The sequence below is a fragment of the Pteropus medius genome, unplaced genomic scaffold (genome assembly GCF_902729225.1).
Source record: "Pteropus medius unplaced genomic scaffold, Ma_sr-lr_union100, whole genome shotgun sequence".
Lineage (NCBI taxonomy): Eukaryota > Metazoa > Chordata > Mammalia > Chiroptera > Pteropodidae > Pteropus > Pteropus medius.
Genome location: NW_024345481.1, coordinates 4,143,425 through 4,161,872, shown reverse-complemented (window position 1 = coordinate 4,161,872; position 18,448 = coordinate 4,143,425). Strand labels below are relative to the sequence as shown.

At 47.3% G+C, this 18,448-nt stretch overlaps 1 protein-coding gene across 4 annotated transcripts in view; it reads right to left on the bottom strand.

The window, feature by feature from the left end:
* Positions 1 to 18,448, bottom strand: part of SYTL3 (synaptotagmin like 3) — a 74,460-nt gene that overhangs the window by 10,234 nt on the left and 45,778 nt on the right. For 2 of the 4 annotated variants that reach the window (XM_039873907.1, XM_039873908.1), the window contains exons 9-11: positions 14,258 to 14,382; positions 8,374 to 8,508; positions 968 to 1,146 (exon numbers count right to left, since the gene is read on the bottom strand). In XM_039873907.1, the coding sequence (XP_039729841.1) occupies positions 968 to 1,146; positions 8,374 to 8,508; positions 14,258 to 14,382 (439 nt within the window). Of the gene's footprint in view, positions 1 to 967; positions 1,147 to 8,373; positions 8,509 to 14,257; positions 14,383 to 17,847; positions 17,927 to 18,448 lie in introns of all 4 variants that reach the window. The other 2 variants (XM_039873909.1, XM_039873910.1) reach the window with 2 other exon arrangements.

Below are 18,448 nucleotides of genomic sequence, written 5' to 3'. Positions count from 1 at the left end.
TGAAAAAGGGAGACTAATAAGAGCGCCAGGCTTTTAAACACTCTGGAAATCACAGCAGCCAGAGGGGGAGGTGATCATAACTATGGCTGTGTGTCTCTTTGTCTGTACCTCTGTGATCAGAAGCAGCAATCAGCAATCAGAGAACAGATCCCTGAAATGGAGGACAGAACCTTTCTGCCCACCCTGGCTCCTGCAAGCTGTGTGCAAGTCGCTCTAGGAACACATGCACAGCTGCCTGCCTATGGGTTGGGATTAGAGGACAGGTAGCTGCTACTGTGCTAGGAGCTGAAATTGACTGATATTAACCCCAATTTACCATCAGAGCCCCTGGAAGTTGCAAGCCTTCAAGAGACTCCAGAGTTCCAAAATAATTACATCAGACAGATTCTGCCAGGGCAATCACTGTCTATGTGGGGAGATGGATTCCTGATGCTTCCTACTCTGCCATCTTTCAGATGACAGGAAGTTTACAGAAGGGAAATCCTAAGTGGCTAATGTATATATAAAAAGTTGCTCATATTTTTTAGTAATCAGGAAAACGCATGGTAAAATAATGATGAGAAACCATTTCATATCTATCAGTTGGAAAAATATTAATCTGTTTACGGATTGTATGAGACAGGATTTTAATTTTATTTTTCCTATGTGGAAAGTTAAATTTTCTAACACCATTTATTGAAGTTAACCTTTTCTGCACTGATTACTAATAGCCCTTTGATTATGTAAGTTCCCTTATATGCTAAGGTTTGTATCTGGGCATTTGATTCTGCTCTATCGACCTGCTCATCTAGCCTTGCATCAATAATACGTTGTTGGAATTACTACAGCTTTATAATAATTCTTGATACGTATTTTTACTTTTTATTCTTTTTTTTACAATTGTCTTGGTTGTTCTTAGACTTTCCATATAAACTTTCGAATCAATGTGTCTGTCATTTTATGTCAAAACTTAGAAAAAGACACTTACGGATTGCACTTTTTCTTCTTATCCTCTCCATAGGCAAGGTTCCTACAGGCCTCGATGCATATTTCTAAAGAATGGGTTTTGAAGCAGTAACGAATGGCAAATTCTATTTCTCCAGTGACATTAGCATTGTCAAAATTGCCCATCTCTGTACAGGTGCTATTAATGCTAATTAAACTTCCCTGGAATCAAGAATGACAGATATAACAAATTACTTCATCGATCATCAATTCTTTTTCAGTTCTGATTTCAAGATATCAGATAAATCAAAATTCACAGAGTATGCATCCTGTTGCATGTTACTTTAATAACACACCGGCTTATAATTTGCCACATATTCAGTCCTAATGAGATTGGGAATCTTCGGAAGGTCTTGCCTTGCCCAGATACAGTCTTTACCTAGCAGTAAAGGTGACACAATCCTATTCTTTACACAGATCACTTGGGATGAAGTGGACTGTCTCCTGTGCCATTCTGTAAGATAACTCTTTGAAGGAGGATAATATCCATGGCAGGAATAACCATGTGGAAAACAGCAGAGTATGGGGGCTGAGAGCTCATGATTGGGAATCAGAGAGAGCAGGATTCAAATTCTGGTTCTGCTACTCACTGGCTGTGTCAAAGTCTAAACAAAAAAAATTAATACTGGTCTCATGGGGTTATGGCGAGGAGTTACTGGAACAAAATATGTAAAGTATGCAGCTTTCAAAGAAATACATTGTGTTTACATTCTTATGAGTCCCTGAAATGAAAAACAGAACTACCCTCATAGGTTTGGGCACTTTAAGCTTAGATGATGTACACAGGTAGCATGGAGTGCCTGTGCCTAAAGGACAAAACGAATGGCCTAATTACTACTAAATTTGCATAAATATTCGCCACCATTTGCCTGCGGCCAATCTCAATGCTGACTCTATAGAAACAGGGATCCCGACTTCCTTATCAGGTGGCTCCTCACACTGTAAAACCTGCTGGAAAGAAACTAAGAAGAAAGCCTGGGGCTTTCTCTTCCATTAGAGAGATAAAAACCAAACCAACGACTCATCAGAGACCCAAACCTGAACTGACTAAGGCCAGGGATACAACCAACCCCACCACACCTAGCCTCTGGCTCTGAAAAATGTTACCTGCCAACACAGATGTTACCTGCAGAGAGCTGTTAGAATGACATGTAATTTTTAAATTTTACGGACTCAGAAAGGCATGGAGTGGTGAGACAGCATGAACGAGTAAGTGTTCAAAAGGGTGAAGATCGAAGCTAACGGGCAGGAAATCTCTGCAGAAGGCGTGAGCTGCCTGAGAGAAGACCTGGCGGGGAAGGGCGTGGGAAGAGTCCTGACAGACACGTTACTTTCAATGGAGGGAACAATAGGAGAGGAGCAGATTAAGACCTGAACTGTCATCGGGGCAATGGCTTTGGCTACTTGGGAAGGAACGGAGAGCAGGCTGGGTGCCGACTCGGGATGTTAATTTTGGTATTGAGAGAGTTAAAGAATTCCGAGATGACTCTGCTTTTGTCGTAAAGCAGGAAGGGCACTTTCTTTGTCAAGAATGAGGAGGAAGAATGGGGAAGAAGGTTTGAAAAGACTGGAAAAGGTGTGAAATGGTGGTTGTGGAGAGTAGGAAACTGAGTGGCCCAGAGAAACACATCAGGATCGCGACTGCCGGCACCGTGGGGACACATTTGTGGCTGGTGACGTGACGGGGGAGACCGGATCTCCGTGCACTCACACCAGGCGTCAGGTCTGCCCTACTGTGTACACAGCTGTCTAGGTGCAGTAAGGTGCAGGTATGCACCTGGCTCATCCAGCTTGGCGCCCAGAATTACACTGCGTCCAGGAAGCACTGTCATTACTCATCCTTCATGTTATAAGTTGATAAGCAGAGGGCGAGACAAGTGAAGACCCACCCGAAAATTGCACAGCAAATCAGAAGTAGAGCTGGAAGTGGACCTGGGCTCTTAATTCAGATGACGGTGGTGTCTCTGGGTAATTTAACTGTTGCATCTGCTTAGCCGGGTAAAGTACAAGCTCATAACGAGAGGACAGCTGAGCACACACCCTTTGGCCAATCGCATCGCTTCTGAGATGACCTCATAACTCTACCACCATTGCCCTGGAGAGGCTTTCTGGTTCCATCTCCCCAGTAAGCCAGAACTGAAACTCTGAGCAGCAAACAAAGGCAGTTAACAGATCCAGGCCCAGGAGAGCAACTAAGAACTCGACTTGGTTTATTAGCGCCACTGGTGCCGTCTGGGTTCAAAAGAAAAGTAAATCTGAGTAAAAAGCAAAGAGCTGCCTAAGGAAGGCCAGCAGGGAGCATTTGGTGACTTTCTCTGAAGGTCACAAATTATCTACTATGACCGTAAGCCAGGTCCGATGCTCTTGTATTTTGTAAAGGCAGAAAGCAAGGAGTCAGCTGAAACCACAGCTAGACCGAAGGAAAAAAAAAAAAGTCAGTCCTGATCACCAAGAGCAGGTGGACGGCAGAGAGGCTCGGGGGGCGGTCATGGAGCCACACAGCCCTTCCGCTCTGGGCCCTGACACTTACGGCTGCATGACCCTGAGCGACTTCCTTACTCTCCGTAGCCTCGGTTTCCTCATCTGTAAAATGGGGATCTATTTCCTAGGATTGATACGAGGCTCAGTTAGTTGGTACACATAAAAAGACTGAGAACCGTGCCTATGCAGACTAAACACATTAACCTTCGAAGATGCCGCACAGTGTGGCTGCCCTTTGTAAGCTGAACAATTTGTTTCCTTTGTTTTACTTTCTCTTTTTTTTCTTTTTTTTTTTACCATGAAACATATACTAAATTAAAAAGTCTGGATCATGGATAGGTGTAGTTAAAGCATAATTATAAAATTCAGGTAATCATCAGTGACCTGAAGAAAAATAACAAGACCAGGACTTAGCAGTGCCCGGTGGCCCCTCCATCGTCCTGTTCCTGTCCCTGAGTAAACGCTATTTTGGATTTTTCTGTTAATCATCCTTGCTTTTCTTTATGGTTTTATAACATATGTGTATATCCCTCAACGAGATATCTGTTAGCTTTGCCTCATTTGGGAATTTATAGAATTAGAATCACACTGTGTACATGTTCTCCTATAACTTACTTTCTCTCGATATTGTTTTTTTTAAATTCATCTATGTGGTCAGGTGTGGTTTTAGTTCATCGACTGTCACTCCTAAACAATATCCCATTGGATGAATCGGCCATCATCTAGTCCTCCTTTTTTTTACCCTGTTCTTTACTAAAAATACATTAATATGGATAGACAGCTAAATAAAGTACTCTTTAAAAAATTAATGCAGTCAGAGAAGTTCCAAAATAACGAAGAAAAATGGAGGCTTCCCAAACCTCAATGAGCTCTGTGTGACCAATGGGGTAAAGTCCCTATTACAAGTGACCCAAACGTCACGAGAATGTCCCGGGTCTGAAGTTTATGTTTAAAAGAAACAACTGAGAAGTTGGATTTTTTCTTCTTCAGTGATTAAAAATCAGGTCTCCCTCAAACTTATGCCGACCGCCCGCTATGTATGTTTTGGGAGCTCCGACGTGCGCTCACGCGGTCACATCCACCAATCACATCTTCACTGGCAAGGACAATGAGAAGGGCAGGAAACATCGATATAAAGGCATTCCTTTTTAGATTAAAAAAAAACAACAGAAGTGTAAACAAAATAGAAAATCAGACAGGATCTCTAATATGATTTTTTTCTTTCATGGAAATGCTAAAAATTAACCACATATTTCTTGACTCTGCCAAACTCTGTAACTCCCTCTGATGATTAACATTGTTTTGTTTTGTTTTGTTTTGTTTTGTTTAAATAAATTAGGTTTTTCCTTCTCACCAAACATTACATGTTTAGTGAGAAAATGCAGAAAACACAACCAAAAAAAAATTTTAAGAAAAAGGCGTAATTCCACCATTCCAGGGTCAACATTTTAGTATAATCTTTCCAGTTATTCTACAGTGTCGATCATTCAATTTTTATAAGTATGTGCTACTATATAACACTACTTTGAAATCTCATATTTTCCATATTAATATTCTTCAAACACATTATTTTTAATTGCTGCAAAGTATTCTTCTGAATCAATGTACCATAATTTATTCAATAATTGCCGTATTTCGGAAATTTGGTTAGGTAGGGTTCAGAACAAGTCACCCCGAGATAGGCTTCTGTCATATGAGGATAATTTTGAGCTAAAGGTAATAGAGACCTCACAGGCTCAAGAGAAACTTCTGCCCCTCGAAACTACCCAAAAGAATTTAAATTAGCAGCCTTGCCCGTAATAAGAAATTACTGAGGTAAGCTTTTCGGCTTGTCTATATGTCAGGGCAAACTACTAACTACTGCATATCTGTTTCTTCTTGTCCTGCAGTGACCTTACTCCCCTTTAAAGCCCCAAGTTTCCTTCCCTCGCCCTTAGCTCAGTATGTCATACGTACCTCATTTCCCTTTCTGTCCTGAATCTCTCATGTATGTGGGGTACCCATACATGTATGGAATTAAATTTGGTTATTTTCTCTGGTTAAACTGTCTCATGGAGAGTTAATTATTAGACCAACCAAAAGAACATTGAAAGGTAGAGGAAAGTTTCCTGCTGCCCCAGAGTTATTTCCAATTTTTCAAAGTTAAAGCAGTTATAAATAATGTTGCCATGAACATCTATGTATACGCATTTTCGGCAACATTCGTGATAATTTTTAAAGAGTATTTAAAATGGTTGGATTAAAGAGAACATGCGCTTTATGATATATATTGCTAATTGCCCTCCAGTTCACCTCAGTGGTTTGTGGGAATGCCTGTTCCTCCGCACACTTGCCGACGCCGAGCTGTACCATTTAAAAAATTGGCTAAAATGGTCCCAAAATAGGGCTTGCTCTAATTTTGCACTGATTTAAGTACTTGGGAGGTTGTGTGTTTCCCCTACTTACTACTCATTTGTATTTCTACTTTTGTAATAAGTAGAGATGTAATAAGCTTTTTCTAGCTCCGAGTTCCTATTTCTCAGAGAATATAAATACCTCTCAGGGTTAGCAACATCTTTGGGCAAGAAGCAATAATCAGTTATTTGCTTTGCGAGAGTTTAGCTTCCTCAAACAAACACCGCTTCGGTCTGAGGGGAAAAGGTTAGGATTAAACGCACCATAATTCAGTCTCTTGATGATAAATGTCAAGAACACAACTCAGAGAAGACTTTAGAAGAAAGGAAGAATGGTGTCTTCTTGAATCCGCACTGTGGTTTGGAAGAACTATCTTAAAAAATGGTCTGAGTGAGATGAATACACTCGCCTGCATCCCCCCACCCTAACACCATTCCCCCTGACTCGGAAAGGTTTTCTAGGTGGGGATCAGCCCCGAGTGAAGCTGGATCAGGGGGTGGAGTGAAGAAAACCACTCAGTTTAAGAGGTCAACCAGTCCCGTGGGATAGTTCAAAAAGCTTGGGCTTCGTTGGCTCACACGGTGCCCTGAGGGTTGAATCAGGTTTGCCCTCGGTGAACCTCAGTTTTCCCATTTGTGAAATGGGATAACAGCATCCACCGACAAGGTCACTGAGAAGGGCTGAGAGGTGAAGCACCTTGCTCGGTAGTTAGTACGTAGTAGGCTTTCAAGAAATGCTAGTGATGACAAGGACTAATCCAATCTTTCCACCAATATTTACTGAGTGCTGTTTAAGTATCAGGCATTGCTCTGCGTGCTTGGAAATTACAATAGACAATAAACAACAGATAAGCCACTTGTATAACTGTGCGATAAGAATAAGAATAAACACGGAGCAAGTAAGGGCAGTGGGAGTGCAGAACAAGGAGGGGGGCAGGCCTCCCCAGAAGGTGACCTTGGAGCAAAGATAGGAAAGAAGGGAGGGAATGAGCTTTGTGCCTGGGAGAGGCAACCCCAGCAGAAACTCCCCAAGGCGAGCGTGAGTCTGACCTGTTCGCAGGCCAGCAAGTGGCCAGTGAGTCGAATAAGTGAATGAGAAGGGACGGTGGCAGCAGTTGGTGTGAGGAGGAGCTTATGTGGGACCCCGTGGACCATTTGTGGGGTATGCCTTGGCCGGAGTCTCTGCCCACGTGTTGATTTCTGGGCAAAGACGTGACTCTGGGCCTGAAGGAGTTTAGAGTCCAGCCTAGTGGGACCCCGGGCAGTGCAGGGGAAGCGGCCCATGGGCTCTTGGAAGGTGTAGCCTCTGGGGTCAGCCTTATAAAGGCTCAAGCTGACTGGATGCCTTGGGTCCTTGGTCACCTGGGGCAGAGGCATAACTCCCAGTGAGCCTTGGAAAAGCCACCCAGAGGCCAGCTCTCTGTGGATTACCTGTCTCAAGCCCACCACAGGCTTCGACCATAGGAGAGAAAGTTCTGGAGTCATCTGTGCCTGCCTGGACCTCAGGGAACTGTTTCCTCAGTACTGGACCTTTCTGAACTACTCCCAAGTACAAACCACACCTAGTCCTGGAGGCGGGGGCTGAGCCATCCTAACAGGCTCTCCAGATCTCCTGGCAGCACCATTCCAGACTCTCACAGCCTTAGGGCGTCCCAGAAGCAGCTGCTGAGCCTCCTCAGGGATCGGAGCTGTGTGCCCCCGGCCAGGCAGACACACTCATGGAAGTTGGGAGGGAACACCAGAGGACTTGTGTGAGCTTCGTCTGCATATTTGCATTTGAGGGCCCAATTCTGGTCCCAGGAAAGCGCACAGAGGCTCAACATTTTGGATACTGTTCCAGAGAACCCAGAGGGAAAGCTCAGGACAGCGTGCTGTTGGCATAAGGATAGACAAAGGGATCCGTGGAGCAGAATAGAGAACCCAGAAAAAGACCCACAGTTTTTATAACAAAGACACCAAAGGCAATGGAGAAATAACTGTCTTTTTTTTTTTAAACAAATGGTGCTGGAATAACTGGGTATCCATGTGGGGGAAAAAAATGAGCCTGAAAATCTACCATATGACATTCACAGAAATTAATGAGCTGGATCAAGACCTATAGGTAAAAGCTTAACTTTCATAATGCTTCTAGAAGAAAACATGGGAGAATATGTTCGTGACTTCTAAGTAGCCAAGACAGAGATAGAACCATAAAAATGTGATAAATTAAACTTCATCAGAACGAAAACCTTCTCATCCAGAGACATCATTATTTATTCTCAATTACTCCCTGTATATATAAAAATGTTTGCAATAAGATGTAAAAAAGAACCACCACCATCAAAGCAGAGTGAGATTTTCCCGGGTCCCAATCTAAGTAAACTATTTAACCTCCAAGCTCTGCCGTCACGCTCCGGTTCCTCCTGCCAGACAGCACTCACCACCGCTCGTGCTGATGGATCCAACCCAACAACCAAGTCGACCAGCCCTGACGACAACCACACCTCCTGTGTCAAGGATACAAGAGAAGACTCACCTGTCTCAAGCCTCCTGAGAATAAAGTGCTGGGCTTTACACGGGGTGGGAGATCTTCCTGCTTCAAAACAGGGAGGGTGAGGCGTTTTGGACTCTCTTGACTGAGAGGCTTCAGGATGTCTGGTGCGCTAACCTTCTGGAAATGGAAACAGAAAATTCATAAGATAGTCCGCATCCCAGTCCGATTTTGCTCAAATGTGGTGGCTTCAGCTAGTACAGCCCGCATCTATTCCCCAGTGGCACTCATATGCAAACTTCCAGGCACGAATTCGGTCGGGTCAATGCATACACACACACCGGCGGGGCCCCAAGGCAGCAGCATCAAGCCGTGGGATATTTACGTACAGTGATGCGTGGGTTACTTATGGCTTAGTGAAAGTCTTAAAGGAATGGAAGTCTACATTTTGCCTTAACAATAATCCTGGCATTTAATCACATGAAATATGACGTTCATCTAATAGGCAGAGTTTTAGCTCTAATGTGCTCATAAAAAAGAGAAAAATCAAAACGTATCTCCAAATCTTATAAAAATATTTTTTATAAGAAGCGAGTGTTTCTACGATGTATAGAGCTGGGCTTTCTAACACAGCAACAGCTAGTCACATGTGGCTACTTAAATTCGAGTTCCAAATAATTGAAATAAAATAAAAGTAATCAATTCATCTCCTTGCTTACACTAGACACCCTTTCAGTGCTCTGTAGCCACATGTGGCCATGGCTAGAAAGTTCTATCGGACAGTGCTCGTATCTCTTCCTAGCTGATAATACAAAGTTTCTGAATCAAGACTTTTTTTTTTTTTGGATACTGGTTTGGAAGTAGAACTTGGAAATACAACAGTTGCACCACCGTCATCATTTTCAAGAATAAAAAACTAAGCGGGAATTTTAGGGAACAGATGAAAATAATGATTACCTCCCAATTCTTGTTTTTGCCCTCAACCCCCAGAATGCGGACTCATTCCCATCAAACATGTGTCAAGCAACACTCTATCCACTCTAAGTGCTGGGGGAGGAGAGAGGGGGTGGAGAGGGGAGAGAATATGCACAGTCTGTTCTCCAAGGTGCCCTGTTGGTGGGAAATGGACACGCAATTAAAATGGAGGCACGAGCCAAGGCTGTGGGAATGAAGAAGAGGGGGCCTCCGGGGTGGTCTGCAGTGGGAGTGTGACCTGGGCGAGGTATTAAAGGCTGGCTGAGGAAAGATCCAAAGGTAAGGCACCTGAGCGGGATGGCTGCCATGGAGGTCAAGTTCGGAGCATGCTCTCAAACCTGCTAGAGACCAGGCAGGACCCTGACCCGAGATCACGCACACACAGCGACATGTGAGGTCGCTCGGAGACACTGAGGGGTGGGCGCAGGGAGGGGACAGAGGGCCAGAAGAGCTCGGGGTCCAAGAGGAGGACTTCGAGAATGAAGGATGTTCAAAGAGGAGAAAAGATGAGAAGAGGCTCACCCGAAATGAAAGAAAGGCAAAATTTTTAATTGCCTGTCAAATTAGCAAACATTAAAATAAAAAGTATAGAGTTTAGTGTTGGCGGCAGTGCTGGCAAACGGGCTTCTCTACGTGTAGTGATTGTGTAAACCAAGTCATCCTCGGTGGAGGGCAATTTGGCAGCCTGCATTAAAAGCCCTAAAAAGCAGCTGTCGAAAATGACAAAACGTACTCATTGACATGGAAAGAATTAAAACATAATGTTAGATTTCCTTTTAAAAGCAAATTACAAAAGAGGGTGTGCGACAGGGTGCCCCTGTTGTAAAATGAGTGGACTTGTGTACTCCAGGTGGCCGTCCCCAGGTCAGCCTCAGGCATGCTCCTTAGACCACGACAGAAAGAATAAGATGGAGCTAACTATCAATATGAAGCTCTGTACCTCCTAGATGTTCAATACATAACCATTTAACTCGGTCTTCTTTAAGGCGACATAGTTTCTGAATCATAAAAGAAATGGAAGCTTCTGAATAAGAGAACCATATAATAGTGGTCACGTGGCAGGTCAAATTCAAAGCCAGGGAAGGCGATGCTTCTGAATTCATTAGGATTCTGGAAAACCTTTCATAAAGCTTAAATGCAAATATAAATACTTTAAATTATTACAAAGTTCGGCCAGTTCTGAAGAACATGCCTATTTTGATTGACTAAGGAATCCAACTTGAAATTTTGCGTCACCTCTTCCCCAGTAAATTCTGAAGGACTTGGATGACTTTGTCAGTCCTTATTCAAGGGCATCGAGATCCAAATAGCAGCTTGTCGACGTCATTGAGACGGGCATTTTTCCTCCTGTAATTTTTAAGGTATTTCAAGAACTATCTCATTTGAAATAGAGAAAATGAGGCCTACTCTGCAAAAGAGTTAAGTTTCCTATCACGTACTGAAAGATCAATAAACATTAGGTTCGGTTTGATCAAATTATGGAACCATGCAATATGTGTGTTTGGGATTTTTGCTGATCTTAGCTAAGGGGAGGAAGAGCCACCACTGTCGCCTCCGAGACTGCACCTGAGTGTTGTCTTGTGACATAAACATCCACAAGTATCAGAAAAACACGCAGGCTGGGCGCGGCCGATAACGCATGCTCTGAGCAATGGTGAATCCCAGCTGAAAAGCAGACAGTGACCTGGGACCATCAGAAGGATCGACCGCCCTTAAATCTGAGGATCATGACAACCAGGTGTTTTCATGGTTACAACCCAGTGCTGCTGCTCAGCCTCTGAGGCGTGGCCGGCAGGTGGGGAAGGAGGCGTGCAGAAGCACCAGGTCCTGGTGGGCTGTTTCTGTAGACCTCAGGTGTCCAGGAAAAAATGTCACATCACACAAGAGGGCATAGAATGAAATAAAGTCTTCTTCTCCACCTCTGTCCTCGGTCTATCCCCTCAGAAACAGTCCCTACCCAATGGCTTTTGATGTTCCTTCCTGGTTAACAGGTATATGTTTTCATGGCCAATATAGATCGACCGCATACCAGTAAGACGATAGTAAAATCCCACCAGAATACATATGAAATCTCAAAGGAGAAGTATGAAAATTCACTGCCTAAAGAATCCAGCTGCTCAAGTGAGGGTCTTTAGAAGAGCACATTCAGAACATGTATTCCAGACTTAAGTGACATGCAAGCGACTCTGAGCTGTTCTCTGAGTTCACACTCCAGAGTCACCGTGTGGCTTTAAGAAAGTTATCTACTCTTTCTGTGCCTCCGTGTAGCCACCTGCACAGTGGGTCCCGACACCCCCTGCTTCCGGGGTGCACCTCGGCGTGTGCTTAACGTCAGCCAGAAGCCCCCTCGGTTCTGACGAAGTGTGAGGGTAACTTTTGTGAGCTCACCGGCCGAGGCGGGTGTCACTGCAGTCTGATGAATGTCCTATTTAAAGATGGATTCTTTGTATTTCAACCCAATAATGACTTAGCATTTACAATTCATACCAGGATTGCTGAGGACTTTATAAACATTGCCTAAATGGCTCCTTAAAATGGCCAGAGCCTTACTTGAAACTAATTAAAATTGAAAAAAAAAAAAGACAGATCTTGCAGTGAAGTGGGGAGAGAGGGTGCCTGCAGGAATGGTAAGCACGTCCTGCCGAGCAGAGCAGCGGGCACACACAGGACGGTGTCTACGTGATGGGGACTCTGTAGCCACGGCCTCTCCTGCTCCTCCTCACGTCCACCTTTGAGTTCCTTTGTCCCATCAGACGATCAGACAGGGTCCTTGAGGGTGTGTGTGCAGCAGGAAGGGCGAATGCCCCAGATGCCACGTTATGTCAGCTTCCAAAAGCCAGAAGCTAAGCCCGCGGATGCTTGGGGTGTCCCATCCCATGGCACACGGCGTCAGAAGCAGGAATCGTGCGGGTTTACAAACTTCGCTGGCACCTCTCCTAGCCGGCAATGCAGGTACGTCCCCGCAGAGGCTCTACCTGGCCCTGCCACTGCCTACCAAATCACCCCCTTGGTCCTCCCTTTGTCCCTGTGTCCCCTCCTTACGGGACAGTGATAGCACAGAACTCACGGGGCTATTCTTAAGGATTTTAAAAACACCTATCAGGGGTTTACCCCAGGAACAGGGCCTGGTATGCCCTTAAGCCTGAGTCAGTGTTATGAGAGAGGCTTCGTCCCACCCAGGCGGGAAGAGAATTCTTTGTGCTTCCAGAATCACTTTCCTCAACTCTTTTCTTTAGTGGCCCTCATTTGTCCTCCTTATGTGGGGCACATACTGAAGAGATTAAGAGTTTCGAACCAACAATTCAGACTGGGCTCTGCTCCCCGCTCCACCTTTGATGAGCCGTGAGACGTCAGACAAGTCGGTTAACCTCTCTCTAACACTCGGTTCTAGGTCTCTATCATGGGAGCAACAGTATCTTTCTCAGGAACACGGTGCTTCCTCAATGCCACTATCCCTCCCCCACCTGTTGCCGTGGGGACCGCAGCTGGGATGGTGTTTACGGGGCCCATGGGAAACGATGGGAAGTAACGCTTATCTGCACATCGAAGTTTCAAAGGCCTTGCGAATAGATTGCACGCACTCTAGAACCTGCTCCTAAGGTGAGGTCACAGGGCCAGCGGGTCACCTGCTCGCTGAGAGCTCCTTTGAAATGCATCTGAGACTGCGTCTGACGCCCAGACCCGGACCCTCTGACTGGGCCTCTGCATTCCAACATTCCCCGAGACTCACGTACACATCGACACTGAGAATCGCTGTTCCAGAGTGTAGCCTCCAAGCCAAGGCTGCCCGCCATTTTCTTGCCATGTAACCGGGGGCATGTGATGTAATCTCTCTAAGCCTCAGTTTCCCTAAATGTAACTTGGGGCCAAATGCATCACCTACCTCATGGGGTGGCATGAGGTTAACACAGATAGTCCAGGTAAAGCTTTTAGTACAGAGTCTGGCGCAGAAGAAACTCTGGCAATTCAGATTGTACGTTTAGATAACTTAGCAATTTAGATAACGTTTTCTCAAGGGATCTTTACAGGAATCCTGTCCCATGTCAGAACAGGTATTATGATCTTCATTTCATAGGGGGCCTACTGAGACTCGGGAGTACACGGGACCTGCTCAGGTGGAGGGGAGCGGATGGAGGCAGGATTTGAAACCCCAAGCATGTGTGTGGATGTCCTGGCAGGAGCGTGAGGCTAACCTCATCCCTTTGCCTAAAGCGCAGTCTGTCTGGGGACATCTTGGATGGAGTCACAGTTGCAGCAAAGGGGCGCCTGTCCTGTCCAGCCAATCAGAGCAGTTGTATCGACCCTATAAACAGCCAGCTGGTGTCCCTTGCCATACATAGCCAGGTCACCTGAGCTAGATTAGAACCTAGCTTTTTCTGATCCTAAAGTTGTCTTTCTCTCAGGCCTCAGTTCATCTGCTTCAGGTTTGGTTAATCCTAGTGAAGGGCCAGAGTAATTCCTTCCCTTAAAAGCCCTTAAGGGAACATCTGTCTTGTGGTTTAGATACCTGGAGAAGGTCATGACCGGCATGATTGCGTAGCATGTGTTTTCAGTAGTTTCTATCAGAGATGAGAACAGCTTTTAACCAGAGGTCGTTGGAAGCAGGGGTGCCTCTGGCCCCTCAGCGAGGGCATCTGCGGACCCCAGGAACGACTGGGCGTTCTCGGCTCTGCAGGTGAGGCCTCTGCCTTGGGCGTGGCCTTGAACCAGCAGGCATCTCTGGTGGACCCGTGCGAGCCCCAGGGGCTCGGGATCAGGCTGGACAGCTCTGAGCTGCTCTCTAAATGGCCCTTGAATTTGGGCCTTCCGGTCACCAGCCTCCGCAGAGAGGGGTTTATAATTATGTTTTTTCAGACCGCTTAATGCTTTGTTATAAAATGAAAGGGAAAATAAATCTCTAGAGGAAATGGGCTGGGAAGTAATCCTGTGGCGGCCTGGTGGCCTCGGGGAATACCCTGGTGGTGACGTTGATGGCAGTGTCAGACTGGCTCCTTCTCTCTGTCTGGCTCACACGCTGCCTGGCGTCCATGCTTGGGAGTTGCTTGTCAGAGGTCATGTCATTCTGGGACTTGGAGAGTTCTAGAAAACAAATACAAGGAAGGACAGGTGGGCGCCCACAGCTTTGCCGAGACCTGCGGGAGCCCTCCTTGGGGACACCCGCAGCCCATGAGGAGCGGCCCAGGGTCCCATGAGGGCGAGTTTATGGAGGGTGGAGGATAGCACGTGTCCGGCGCCAAGCTCCAGGCCCCAGGGGAGCACAGATGCACCAGGGAGCCCCCAGATGCTACGTGCCGGGCAGGGGACCCACTGGGCAGGCAGGAGAGCTGGATTCCGAAAAGTGACTGTGTGGCCACACGGCTCTGCAGGCTGACAGCCACCGTCAGGGCGGGAGTTCCAGAGACACCTCCTGGCCCAGGCTGCTCTGCCTTATCGGCCCCACAGCATGATGCACCATTGTCAAACGCAGAGAAGGTGGCCTAACAAACCAACTGGCTCTCAGGGGGCTCTTTACACAGATTTTATAACTAAATACCACTTCTTGTGACTCTTCAAAGAGAAGTCTCCTTATAACTATTTCGGTAAACAAAACCTGAAAAGACGACTTTAAATCGTGTTGGTTTTGCAGTATGACCGTGGTCTAGAACAAAGATGAATCAAGTGAGAAGGAACCCACACACAGCAGTGAGAACCACCTCGAAGGTGATGTCGTTCCCCCCAAATTCTGTCTCTTTTCACGAGGGCCTTGTCACTCTCAAATGACGACCTTGAAACTGTCTTTAGAGCAGCACTGTCCAATAGAGACATAATGCGGCTCATGTCATTTCAAATTTTCGAGTAGGCACATTTAAAAAAATAAAAAGAGAAGCTAAATTAAGTTTAATACTATATATCATTTAATGAACTATGTCCAAAATATTGCTAAAATACATATTTGATATTGAAATTATTAATAAAAATTTTAACTTATTTTTTAACACTAAGTTTCCAGAATCTGGTGTGTATTTTACTCTTACTTCTGGCCCGCCACATTTCACAAGCCATTTGTGGTTGGGGGGGCTACCACGATCCCAGAGCACCCCTCTGTCTTCTGATCCCTCCCTTGAGATATTCCTGTGAGAACCCTTATTCTTTGCTAGTTATTAGGTGTCCTGCACACACCACCCGGGGCAGGCCACACATCATCTAGGGCAGTGGTCCCCAACCTTTGTGGCACCAGGGACCGATGCTCCTGTGAGCATCTAACGCCTGATGATCTGAGGTGGAGCTGAGGCGGTGACGCTGGCGCTGGGGACCGGCTGCAAACACAGACGAAGCCTCGCTCACTAGCCCTCTGCTCACCTCCTGCTGTGCAGCCTGGTTCCTGACAGGCCATGGACCAGTACCGGTCTAAGGCCCAGGGGTTGGGAACCCCGATCTAGAGGAGGTCCAGCCCATGCCCCCGAAGTCCCGGGGTGTTCGCCCTCCCTACCAGGACGTGTGGGGCCTCTCCTCTCTGACGGCAGTGGCATCCGCACTCTCAAGGCTACCACCCAGAAACTTTGGGGGCACCTTCCTACACCCAGCAGCTGGAAAGGTTCTAGCACCCCCGAGGCCCTCAAAGTCCACAATATCCACGAACTCCTCATACAGCCAAACCCCAGCCTGGGCTTCAAGAGGTGTGACAGGCCCCAGGAGATGTCCCCCAGGCGTCACTCACCCCAGAGCTGTGCCTTCACCTGATGAATTTATGTTCACAGACTGGGGTGGGCTGGAGGCAGCCTCCCCAAGCTATTCAGGTTCTAACAAGGAGGCTTATAATCGCGATTATCGGTTGAAAAGGAAAAGAACAGAGAGAAGCACAGGACGGTCCTGAAGCGAGAATTGCTGGTCCTCACCCCCCACCCTCCCAAGGGGGCTGCTGTGCCGAAATCTCCCCGAAAAGCAGCAATAATAAAAAGGGCTGGATTAACTCACTCCTTCCAGCTGGACTGTCCTCACCGAGCAACACCAGAGGTCATAGTTCTGGGGGAGCTTCTGAAACTGCCATTCCCTACAGACCCCAGGCGCCACCAGAATGAGGCTGTCCTCCCGCCCACTTCTGTAAGAAACAGGTGGCCCAAAAGATCAAGAGGGACACGTGCAAAATGGCTCAAGACCTGAAGAGACATGACCAGCCCCCACCAGGTGCTGAGTCAGGATGCAGGGTGTGTGCGGTCACTTGCCAGCCTCACGGCACTAGCGGGAAGCACCAGGGAAGGTCTTGAGCTGACAGTTGTTCCCAGGGGCCCAGAAAGTAGGGTTTTTCCAGCCCTGCCTCTGGGCTGAGGGTTCTGTGTCCTGTGAAGTACCCAGACTTGGACAAGCGGCAGTGGGGACCCAGGCTGGGGGGTTTCAGCCGTGAGACGAGATGAAACTTGCGTCCTGCCTCTCTGGGGTCCTGACTGAGGGATGGCGAGGTCAGAGTTAACGCTGAGGTGTGATCCAGAACGGCATTGTTGGGAGTTAATCACACAAGAGGCCGTGTGTCTAGACAGAGCCAAGGAGAAGGTTCCCACCGGTGTCAGCGGGAGAAGAGCCAGCTGCTCAGAGAGCAGGCGGCTGCTACAGTCTGTGTCCCAGGCTGATGCCCACAGAGGATAGATGTCATCCCAGAGCCCAGCTGAGTGACAGGGGTGATTTTAAACCTCCAAGCTCTATTAGCAAACGGGCCAAGAAATTCAGCTGCTCCCTCCTTCTGAAGAAGAGGAGGACAGACTGTCACATGGCGCAGTCACCTCTCTGCTTATCTGAAAAGCAGCTTTGACTTTGATTGTCTTCATGTGACAGCTTCGAAGAGCTAGTGGGGACCACAGAGGACTAATTAAAATCAAATGGCAAGGTTGTTCCAGATACAACACTGAGGCCTCCCGCATGCAGTTGCAGAGGAAGGGATGATGAATGGGAGCAGTGACAGACGACGCCCGAGACCCTGGCCCCATGGGGGTCTTTTCCACATGCCTGGACGGCTCCAGGAGGCCTGACATGGGGGCTGTTCTCTGGGACTTGCATGTGCAGATAAACAGGAAAACATCTCTGAGCAGAAAGAACACTCTAAGAGTAATATTTCTGGATTCCATGAATCTGCAAATCCCAAGATTACTGCTAACTGAAGAAAATAGATTTACCGAGGAGAAACGGAAAACAGACAAGGAATTTCATACAAACGACAGGTACAGGGCCCCGCCTGGCCTGAACGGTTCTGGTTTTTGAGTCATTGGAACCGTATTCTGTTTTCTGTGTTGGTCCTTGGGAGGGGCTGGGAGGGGTGCCAGGGCGAGCTGTGAGCTGCCAGCCCCAGTGCACTGACCGGGGTGGGTTTGCGCAGGAGTGGCGGGAAACGGAGCCAGCCCGGCAAACCGAAGGGTGTCTCCTGGTCCCCAGGGACCCAGAGGCCTGCTCTGGGGCTGGAAAGATGAAGGGCTGGGGGCTCTGGCTTTTGTGGAGACAGAGAGGGGTTCGGCCGGCCTGGGTTGGGAGGTGGGCGGGGTGGGGAGGGGACAAACACAGGGAGGGACATCCACTTACTTTTCATGTGGGTGGTAACAGACAGAAACAAATTTTCCACGGACTTATTAAATCCTTTAAGCTGACCAAGTTCCTGTAACTAAAACAGAGACAGGAGTAGAGAGTGAGAGTTACGTTTGACGGCCGTGTTCATCCCAGCAGCCTCCAGGCCGCCAACCCCCAAACACCGGCAGGCAAGTGCAGGGGTGTGGGCGTGCGAGCCCCCGCGCGCGGCTGCGTGCAGGTGTGTGTGCGGGCGTGTCCGGAGCGGAGACACACTGTCCTCTCAAGGGGCAGCTGTCCTATTTACTCAGCTTTCTCCTCTGAGTTTCGACGCCCGCATTAAAGGCAGGCTTTGTCAGGGGTATGACTGCCTCTTAGAAATGGTGACTGACATTTCATCAGCTCGAAGATGGTACTCGAGTAAATGACTGTTTCTTTAACCTCCTTCTCGTACGACCCCGCCCCCACTCCGTGCAGAGAGGACGGCAGCAGGGGCAGAATGCATGTGACAGGGAGGCTGATGGTGATACAGGCACAAGGTGACCAGCCTGGAGCCAAGGGTTAGTGCCACCTCCCAAAGCTATGGAGAGAATGAAAAGGAAGAGAGAACAACACAAGA